The sequence below is a fragment of the Tiliqua scincoides genome, chromosome 14, assembly GCF_035046505.1.
Source record: "Tiliqua scincoides isolate rTilSci1 chromosome 14, rTilSci1.hap2, whole genome shotgun sequence".
NCBI classification, from domain to species: Eukaryota; Metazoa; Chordata; class Lepidosauria; order Squamata; family Scincidae; genus Tiliqua; species Tiliqua scincoides.
The window spans coordinates 8,377,139-8,388,276 of record NC_089834.1 but is presented as its reverse complement, the minus strand read 5'-3'; the positions used below and the strand labels follow the sequence as shown (position 1 = coordinate 8,388,276).

At 45.5% G+C, this 11,138-nt stretch overlaps 1 protein-coding gene across 1 annotated transcript in view; it reads left to right on the top strand.

Annotated features, from left to right (window-relative positions):
* The first annotated feature begins 147 nt into the window (after window positions 1–147).
* PPM1F (protein phosphatase, Mg2+/Mn2+ dependent 1F) overlaps window positions 148–11,138 on the top strand; it is a 30,599-nt gene continuing 19,608 nt past the window's right edge. Inside the window, exons 1-2 of the mRNA XM_066609604.1 lie at window positions 148–355; window positions 9,531–9,661. Of these exons, the coding sequence (XP_066465701.1) occupies window positions 177–355; window positions 9,531–9,661 (310 nt within the window). The 5' untranslated portion in view covers window positions 148–176. The remainder of the gene's footprint in view (window positions 356–9,530; window positions 9,662–11,138) is intronic.

The window sequence follows — 11,138 nt, the reverse complement described above, 5'->3', positions numbered from 1 at the left end:
GCCGCCGCGCGGGGCTCCCCCCTCCCTCAGCCCTGACAGGACCGTTGGTGGGCGGGGCCGCCGCGCGAGGCGCCCCCTCCCTCAGCCCTGACAGGACCGTAGGTGGGCGGGGCCGCCGCGCGGGGCGCTTCCCTCCCTGCCTCCCTTGGCTGCGGCACTGGCGCGTGCGCGGGGCCATGGCCTGCCCGGAGGCGACGGCGCGGGCTTTCCTGGGTGCTCTCCTGCGGGAGCTGCCCAGGCCGCCGCTGGGCCCGGAGGAGGCGTTGCCCTGGAGCCCCCGCGGAGGTGGCCCTCCCAGCCAGGCCGAGGCGCCGGCGGAGCTGGCCGAGCTGGCCCGCGGCTTCCTTGCCGGCAGGTAGGTAGGGCGGGGGAGCGGCGGTGCCAGTGACAGCCGGAGCCCGACAGGGGGTCCAGGCCCCCCGCGAGGGAGGGAGTGGGGGCTTCCGCGGCCAGCTGCGTGGCTGGAGGAAGGGGGCGGGGTGCGGGTCTTCCCCGGGGTACGAGCCCCAGTACGGGGTCTCCAGCCTCTTTCCTGCCACGGCTGGAGACCCACCACTCATCCTCCCTTCCTCAGGGGACCGCACCCACCCTTTGCCTTCACAACAACCCCGTGAGGTAGGACAGCCGGAGTAGGGCAGGCTTTGTGAGCCGTATGAGTCAGAGTATGTGACTAAAAACCCACTACTGCTCCCATCCCCCTCCCGGGACCCAGTCCCCCCACGCCCACATCCCATCCCCCTACCCCTTGTGCCTTCACAACAATCTTGTGAGGTAGAGCAACCTGAGCAGGGCTGGGCTTAAGAGTTGTGGGGCAAGGCAGCTAGAAGAGGCTGTGCGGGATTAGGTCAAGAATTTGGAGGCATCCTCTTTTTCCCTCTTTTTCCTAACACCAGAACCAGGGCACATCCACTGAATTTGAGTGTTGGGGGAGTCAGAACAGACAAGAAAATATTTCTTGACCCAGCATTAGCATGTGGAACTCCTTGCCACAAGATGTGGTGATGGCACCCAAAGGCCTAGAAGCAGATTGGACAGATTTCTGGAGGAAAAGTCCATCACAGGATACAAGCCATGGTGGGAAAATGTGACCTCCTGGTCTTAGAAGCAGGCAATCTCAGAAGGCCAGGTGCAAGGGACTGGTGCCAGGACGCAGGTATCATGTTGTCTTGTGGGCTCCCGGAGGCATCTAGTGGGCCACTGTGAGATGCAGGAGGCTGGACTAGATGGGCCTATGGTCTGATCCAGTGGGGTTACTCTTATGTTCTGAGTTTTGAGAAGGCAGTACTATGATTGAGTTGGATCCAAGCCCTCTTGAACAGGCTTTAAAAGTTTGCCACAAACTCCAAACTGAGGCTTTGCAACTCACAGCTTGAAGAACAGAACACTGTCTTAGAAGATAGTTCTCTGTCTGCGCGCACGCACAGAGAGAGAGAGAGAGAGAAGCTGTCCATCTTATTCTATTTGTTTTTCACATTTTTCTACCACCTTTCCTCCAAGGAGCTCAGGGTGGTTTCCATGCTTCCTTCCCTCCTTTGGTCCTCACAACAACCCTGTGAGGTAGGTGTGGCTAAGAAGTAGTGACTGGCCCAAAGTCACCCAGGAGACTTTGTGGCTGATGACTGAGTGGGGATTTGAACCTGGATTTCCCAGGCCTGAGTCCAACTTCCAAACCACTATGCCAAGCTGGCTCTATTTTATATTATTTATTTCTGTGATTTTATCCCACCTTTCCCCCATGACCATGGGGGCGCTCAAGGCAGCTAACAGAAAATATGAGCAATAGGCATAAAAACAGCTGGCTTCCCAGGTTAGGGACATCTGAGTTACAGAGGAGAGCTATGTGTGTCAGTGCTTTTGTGCTGGCCAGACTGTCCATTGTCGTGTTGCGCGCACGCACAATAGTGCCCAGCTGACAAAAGCTGACCGCTTCTACTTAGGTCTATTCCAACTTCCTCCTGAACGGACACAGTATGTATGCTGGGAACTTGGAGCAATGCTTGTAATGCAATTCTATAGCAGTCAGCTGCAAGTATGTAATGTTGGACACAGTGGGACTTACTTCTGAGTTAGCAGAGCTAGCCACCTTCCCCTATGGTAATGGTTAATAATAATAATAATAATAATAATTATTATTATTATTATTATTATTTGGTTTTTATTCAGTGTAGATGAATAGACAGGTGTGCATCTAGGTAAAATGAACATACCAAGAACAAGGGACAGGTGGTGTTACAGTTTTGGACTGTGAAGTTCCACTCAGCCATGAAGCTCGAATGGATGCATACAGTCTCTCCCTCACTCAGGTTAACTACCTCACAGGGCTGTAATGAGGATTAAAGGGGGAGCAGCGACCTGGGTTCAAATGCCCACTTGGCTCTGAAACTCAAGGACTGAACTTGAACCGGCTGCATTCCCCTTCTCAGGCATCTGAAGCACTAGGCCTTGCCTTACTAAATGATTCACTTCAAACATGGTGTTAACATTGCAGAAAAAGTTTTTTTTAATTGTATGTAGTTGTCATATAAGTGTGACATTTTATTCTCAAAGCTGGATTTATAAGGTTATAAGGGAAATACAATATAGGTATTGTTATTGAGATGTATCAGTCACATCAGCATGACTGGGAGGAACCTTGTGACTTTACAAGTCCATTGTGCCTTTTTGTATAGTTCAGGAATATCAGAATTAATGCTGTTCTTTGGGGACCCGAAATGAAGTGTTGCCTTGTGCTTAAAATTCACCCAGTTGCCAAGCATTTGCTTTCCTAATTAGTGAGTGTGCATTATATTGTGAACCATCCCCATTTTTCAGTGAATACCTGATTCAGTGTTCCATTATCCTGACCGTAGCTCTGATTTCACCAGAACATGTACATTGTGAGCATCTTGCTTGCAAATGTATCTGTACACTGGTCAGAATTGGCAGGTATATTGTTGTGGCTGCTGATGCAAACTTATTTCCCATTGGTAGGCAAAATCTCACTGGATGGTGCATTCAAAGTGGGTTTCACAGGAGAAAAGTGGATGTATGATGGACAACTTGCAAAGGAGGGACCCTCATCCTCCTTCCCACCAAGTACAATCTACTACAGAGTGGATGCTGCTTCTGCAGCTCTTTCACCTCACCTGTCACTCTTGCAGGGAGGAGCTGAATGTGTCAAGCCTGCATTTTTTGCATACCTGCCCTGAAGCTAGTGCTAGTTAGACTGTGCAGCTTAAATCCTCAAGACTCCAAACCCTGTCAAACCTTTTCTAGTGTAATCATTCCTCTGGGGCTCAAGAATTCTTAGGGAGGGGCATGGGCAATGTACCAATGCGTGGCACATTAAAACATTTACCCCCTCCCCCACATCCTCTTGGTTGGGATTAGTTCCTGTCATTTGTTAATTTGGGCTCAGATTGAATCCTGAATCCGGTGGTTCTCTAGAAAAATAATCTAACTATGTCAACCTAGCTATAGTGTTGCCTGCCATGACAAATCCACCCAGCTAGTAAACACAGGCTGCATTCTTCAAGCATAGATATATTACCAGTTGCCCTTGCAAACCCTCTCTGTCTCAGAGAGCCTCTGTGGAGGCTGCTTTAAGGCTGCAATCCCGTGTAACTACCTGGGAGTAAGTGCATTGAAGAAAACTAGGTTTATTTCTGAGTAGATACAAATAGGATTGTGCTGAATATATGTGAAGACAGAGAGGTCCCACAGCCCAGCATTCTTGCTATGTGCTGTGAATCTTGCTCTCCATCTGAGCTATGACCCCTTTCCCATGTAGCAAAGAACTGCCATGTCATTACTCTTTTATTCCTTTCTTCCATTCATTTTATTAGCTCTTTTAATGATGACGACAACAATAATATTATTTAGATCAGTGTTTCTCAACATTTGTCTCCTGCTGTACCACTTCACATGGTCCACCTATTCGAAGTACTACCGGAAGAAGTAAGCGATGATATAATCACCTGTTTCTTCTGGGTTGGGAGTCCAATGCAATGCAGCAAACACCAGTAAGAGGCTCAGGGTGGATGAGTGGGCTTTTTTGGGTGCGGGAAGCATGCTTTGGAGCTCTGCCTGCTGAGTCAAACCTCTTACCACTGGTATTGTGTTGCATTCCCGGTCTCGCTGCTGGGTGGCAGATGTCCAGAAGTCCTGTACCACCAGACATCACCTCAAGTAGCACCTGGTGGTACTCATACTACTGGTTGAGAAACACTGATTTAGAGCATGTATGGTGTATTTTTCTTGACGTTGTATTTTAGAACAACCCTGTAAGTGGAGTAAGTACTGTTATTCCCATATTGCAGATGAAGAAGACTGAGGCTGAGAGGACTAAGACTCTCCATGGAGTTCACGGCAGGGGCGAGATGTGAATCACATTTGATTTGCAGCACAACTGCATTATACTATACCATTTCTCTCTGTAACTTGGTACACATCCCTCTCCAGTGCTACATGCAGTTGTAATTTCCCATTTTTTTGAAGAAAATGGTGATGGTGTTACTGTCATTCTTCAGCAAGGCTGCCCAGCTGTCTAATATAATGTTGTCGGTATTGGATCATTGCTCGCTCAGGTGTCCTTTATAAGAATAAAGAGCGGTCTTTTGTGGAATCATCTGGGAAGGCCTTCTGATTCTTCTCTCTCACATTGTTTCCACTTACTCAGCTTCCTTTTAGGAAATGCTGTGCCCTTAGATGCAGATTGTGTCCTGTGGGAAGTTCTGGGAGGAAGAGCAATCCATCACAGTTCCGATGTGGGATATGGTTGTTCTGGGAAACAGAATAACAGGAAACACCTAGGATGAGCTAAGAACTTAAAACAGCCCCTTTGCAGAATGAATGGAAGGAGCAAAGTCCTTTAAGTGTATCTGAGATGTGTGTGAATGATGCAGAATTGGAGGTGCAGAATAATCCACTATGAATTGGAGCACTTTGACACGAGGTTTAGGTTTGACACTTATTTTCCATCTGGTGTCTTTCTTTATTGGTACAGCTCAAAATAGTTTAGTAGTATTTCTTGTACAAATCTGGCAACTGTTGCTAAAGCCCTGATCAGGGAGCTTATGGTGGCTTGAGAGAGCCAGCAGGGGCAGCCCATTCCTTGGACATTTTCCCTGAGGGAACAGAAGAAGGGGAGAAGCCCAGACGAGACCACTCTTGCCAGGCATTTCCGAGGGGCCCAGCAGCAAGGGCCTGCCAGAACTCTGCACTTTTGTTTTGTCTTTCGCCAACAATTTATTTTTTAATCTTTAGTTAATCTGTAGACTGTCTTGAGTTCTTGGCAGAAGGTCAGTATAGATAAGTAGCAGTGATGTTCATATGCAGTGGGATACTGATTGAAAACAAAGACTAGTAACTACTCAGGTGGCTATCCTGTTGCGCTCCTGGGTTCTTCATTGTTTTAAACTGATTTTTGAGATCTTTCTTTATCTACCGCCCCATTTCTGGTTCTGATATAATATGTATGATATGGTCTTACTATTTTTGGTTTTGTTTATAATTGGTTGTGTTGTTTCATAAGTCTCCTAGAGCCTCTTATTTTTTTAAATAAAGTAGATGCAGTACTCTGAACTGTAAAGCTGGTGATGATGAGATATTGAAAAGGCATTAAACTAGTATTGAATCTTGTATACCTGGGCTATGAAGGTATTCACATGTGTTTGGGCAGATACAATACTGTGGCCATTGCCTTTGCTCTTTTCAGATTTCTATAACAGACAGTAATATTTTGAAATATGTAATACTCAGGGTGGTAGCTGTGTTGATAATGCCCTCAGCATTGAGTTGTGTTAGGGGTACATATACAGACCTACAAAAATAATGGAACTCGAAGTGCATTTTTCTGCAGCTTGGTAAGCCTGGCTTCCTCTACACTCCCTTCCTTCCCCTTTGAATGCAAATAACGGACATGCTAATTCGGAAATCAAAACATAACTCCTTTCTGAAGGAACAAAAGGAGTCACACCCTCAAACTGCAGAAGAAAGGGGCTAGACCTAAAGTACTACAAAATGGTAATCAGATCATTTCTAAGACTGCTGTCCAATACATGTTACCTGGGAATAAGTCCCATTGATCTCAGCGGGGTTTATGTCTGAGCAGGCATGACCAGGATTACATTGTAAGCCAGGGTTCCCAAAGTATGCATTGTGAAGCCTTAGGTGATCACGGCAAGGGCACAGCAAGATGTCCCCAGTCGCCCCTCCTATCTGTTCCCCCATGCACTGCCATCTTGGATCTCATGAAATCTTGCAATATTTGGGTACCACCATTTTGGATCTTGTGAGAATTTGCAAGATCCAAGATGGCAGTGCCCAACTCAGCTAAGAAGAAGAGACCGCAGGGGCATTGTGACCTTGGTAAGTTTGGGAACCACTGCTGTAACCATCCACTGCTCTGGAGTGTGCATGTTATTTTCATCTAGGCACTCTTGGAGGCACTGAAGATCTGTTGCCTTCTCATCTCCCAAAAGACTGAATGCTTACTCAGAAACAAAACCATAGTTTGACTGAATGAATGTCTGAAATGTAAAAGAGTGATTCTAGAAGTGCTTATCTGGCTTATTATGAGATTCTTTGGGCTCCTGTGTACGTGTTTGGCACTGCAGGCTGCTGATTTCTAAGTTCATGAGAAAATGTCAGATTGGCATCAAACGCAGGAGAGCTGTTCATAGGGCTCTGACAGGAGGCTTGGCTCTGTGAAGTGTGTGTGCAAATACTGATAACTTAACACATAGTGTGCAAGTTGCTGATTCGTTATGGCCAGGATTGACAGACTTCAGGCTTACAGGATCTCCACTGTTTTTGTTTTTTACAAGGTCCCGGAGTCAGAGCCAGGTGCCAAAAAGTGATTCAGGAGGGTGAGCAGTGCATCAGATTAACAAAGAATGCTTCTAAGCACATGCTTCGCCAAGGAATGTGTTTTCAGTCCAGAGCTGGCTCTCAGTTCTTGTGCACACAGATCAACTCCTAGTTCCACTAAGCTTTCTGTTTCAACAGCCTAATTGAGAGGAAAAGAACGCTTTTTCTTATTGCAGTTGTTAGTTAAGTAGTTGGGAGTCAGGAACCCTTGCCAATGGACTTCAAGTCACCCAGCACTCTTACCAGTACATCCTTGTTTACCTTCTGCCTGCTATGCTGAGTAAAATTACTGACTGGCACTGACAGGGACCTTCAGCTTTCCAATGCATTCTGATGTTAAATTGCAGGCTTCCACAACTTACCTGAATTTGAGCACATATAGTGCAAATTAGTGACATAATGCCATGCATGTTGAATGGATGATGGAGTATCTGGCATGCAAGCAACATACAAGCTACTGGAAAATATATAACACTAAGTCTATCGCTGATGAAGAGTAGCGCCACCATGAATATTGCCTTATGAGAGCATGCATGGGTTTTTAAAAACTGCCAACTCTCCACATGCATAGTGAAAACTTGATCTTTGCCAGATGTTAGGCTGGTGTGCTGAATTTTATCAAGCTGTCATTTTTCTGATCTTGTAATCTGGTGATGATCAACTTCTGCTTTGGTGTGTGTTAGGTGTCCAGACTTTACCCAGCCAAACTATTTGGGCAGAAGTCCCTGTTGAATAGTGTTGCCTGTACACCTTTGCCAGTGGTTTGACTGGGAGAAGGCAGTGTTCCAGGCTGAAGAACCTGGCTGTTCCTTCTTACCTTGCGAAGGTATGCTTTTATCTCCAGAAAGTAGAAGACTGACCCAGAGGATCTGGTTCAGCTCCCATTTCCTGATGGGTGGTACATCCTTTAACCAAGTGAGAATTCACCTGTAACTCCCTCATGTTGCTTTTGACCAGCACAGTTGGTGGTGCTGGCCAGGGCAAAAGCAGCAGGTCAGGTATTGTCCCGCCTCCCAGCCCCCAATGAGATATGAGAGTCAGTCTATTATTTATTATTACCAGGTCCGAGGAGGCAGGTAACCTGCCAAGTGAGAACCTTTGATTGGCCTCATTTGGCTTCAATATTGATAAGGTACTTGGGTATTTTAATTTGCTATTAGTATATATCGGGGATTCCCAAGCTTGCTTAACATCAGAGCCACATACAATAAACTTGAGATGTTTGAGAGCCACAAGAGAGATGTTTGAGAGCTGTAATATTTAAGAAACATTTAAATTCTTAAATATGTTTACTCACCACAAACATTAATGTTTTTATCCAGTGGATTCTCAGTTTATACCTAATAACTATAAAACTTGAAAAGTTCTCATTTACCTTTTATATTGTGATGCCAAATGGTGTTACCAAAAGGGCTGTTTTGTTTAGGGGAATTAGTACACTACCCTTACTGGAACCTCAGGATCGCAGGCTAGATAACAAGACGGCGTAATGCAGAGAATTTCCCTTTAGCTTAAAGAGGAGACTGGGAGAAAGATAACTTTTAATAAAAGATTATAGCTTTATTACAAAAGCACAAAGGTAAACATAATGCACATGGAAAAATGAGTAAGTATATGTTTCTTGGTCCTAGTACTTGAATCCAGTGTACCTAGCTTTCATGGTGGTTGCATGTAAAAAGTATTTGGTGCATCCGAGGAAATTAGAAAAAGGAAAGGCTGTAGGGAAGGATTTTAGGGGTCCCTGGTCTGCCAAACCCAGTTGCTAACTAAAGATGGGGAGAGAAGGGGAGAAAAAAAGGGGAGGAAGAAGGGAAAGAGTTTCAGGCGCAAGATAGTTACCTGTCCTGTAGAGCAGTTGAGGGGGGGGGGACAGTCCTGTGTAGAGGACCCTCTGACACAACACACATGTATTGTGTCCTTGGAGGGGGAGCCAGAGAGAGATGTGGGCCGAAGCCCTCTCTTAAAAAGGGGTTTTCTGACTCTGCTGAGCTGAATGGTAACTTCCTTACCACCATCCAGCAGGGTAAACATTGAAAAGATCAGGATGTCCCTTATCAGCAAAATTCAATGGGGTCTAATGGCTGGCTTCCTAGCTGGGGGTATTTAAACAATACCATGAATGGCAGTTACCCAGGCAATACCCAGGAAGGCAGTTCAAGTTTGCATACGGTACTTAAGCAGTGATTGGGTTAAAACAATACAATGAATACAGTAATGTAGGAGACTGGGTTAAAACAATACAATGAACAGGAGACACTTAAACAATGATTTACTATGCCAGACTTCTTCCTATAATGTATGATCAGGGAGGTGGATTTAAGATGCCTATAACCACAGGGAAGTGGAGGTTGTGACTTGACCTGATTGTGACCTGTGTGTTGAGGTTTAATCTGCATGATACTTCAGTCCATAGTACACAACCAGATAAAGAGAAAATCACAACTAAAGGCAAAAGGGGATTTTCACGTAACAATGGAGCTCAGCCAACACATTTCTGAGAGCTGCACATTATATGTCAAAGAGCTGCATGTGGCTCATGAGCCATGGTTTGGCCACCCCGGTATAGAGGATGATACCTCATTAACTTTTAGAGAATTCAAACTGAAACCTATTTTAACTAAGCAGCAGTTCCCTTTCCCATGCAGCCCTCTCACCTAAGCATGTTTTTCTTTGTTTATCAGGAACGCACCACCTCTTCTTGCTGCATCTTTGATTCATGCTGCCATCTCTGATATACTACAGACTGACCTTAGTGATTTTAAAAAGCAGAAGGTGGAAGGCGAGGAAGCTGGAGACCAAGAGACTTCCCCTTGTAAGTACATTTCCTTCGCATAGGAGACCTTGCATTACTGGGGACCAGCGCTTAAGTGACTCTTACTGGTTAGCAGCTGTGGCTCAGCATTTTGACTTAAGTTGGGGTCCTCCTGTTCCAAGATGCAGAATTAGAATTGCTGCTTATGTTTAACATATAGGACGTTGTAGCACAATTGTGGAACAAAAGTGTTTCTTGTCCAGGCTGGACTAGTTGTTGTGACAAACAGAAGGAGAAGTGAGGCACCTCTGGGTAGTGGAGCTAGCCTTGTTCAGGTATAACAGGCCAGCAAGTTAACTGCTGCTTTGTGGCTGGTCTTATGACCGTAATAAAGTTCTATTCTATTCTATTCTAACTGCTGCCCAAAGAATTTGTGTGTTTTATGTAAAGAGTTATGCTCTTCCTTCCCTTTAATTTAACAACTTCAAGTAGGTTAATAAAAATAAAATGCACTGAAATCACTTACAATAGAAGCAAGAAAGTAGCAGTAGATTAAAACACCATCAGCTGTCTCGGGGAGGGGGGCAGTCACACAGCAGATATGGGAAGCCTGGTGAGAACTGAAAGGTGTCTTTTACACACCCACCCATCCACACCCTCAGCCAGCAGCAAACACACATTTCCCCTTTCTAGACAATGGGGTGCATTGTAATGGCACCTTCTGATCTCCTTTGGCATTTTAGCTTGTGAGCATTCAAGCTGTGTGCATTTGCTGTGTGCTGAAGCCCCATGTACTGGCCCAAGAATAATAGCAGTGCTATTTCCAAAGGTTCTGGAAGGTTCAAAAGGCTCAAGTGATGCAGTGGTTTATTTTCTTAAATATCCTTTTCTTTTGTGTCCATGTTACTAGACACTCACCCAACCAAGTGTGTTTGCTTGTTTGGTTACTCAAGCAGTATAATGCCGTTTCTCAAATCCCTGTGCTAGTTGACCATCACCTTCCTAATAATTCACAAAGTCCTCGTGGTTCCCATTTAAAACTTTCCTTAGCCTTACTCCACTCCACCTTTCTGCTCTAATTTCTTATATTTAAGCCTTTTGGAGAGGTGGAGTGAGTGAATCAGGAAAGCAAGACTTGGCATTAGACAGAGGAGGGGAAAAACACACACAAACATAAACTGCATTTGCTTACATTTGTTTCTTTTTACCCTTACCTTGCCCTTCTGTCCTGTCTCTTACCTCCTTCCCTTGTCAAAATTTAACTTGTAAGCTACTTGAGGGGGGTCACGCCTCTTTTGCTTGTGTTACTCATTGTAACACAGCCTCCCCCTGGGGGCTGGGGGATAAGAATAGGCCCTCAGTTTGGCTGTACTTGTCGTAAGAGGCAACTAAACAGCCACCGGGTAGATGGGACTCCTTAGCCTGGGAAGGCAGCTCATCTGAGAGAAGGAAAACTCTGATCCCAAACCTCCACTGCCTTGTGGCTACATCCAGTTATGGAAAAGGCTTCAGGAGTCAACCTCGAGGCAAAATCCGG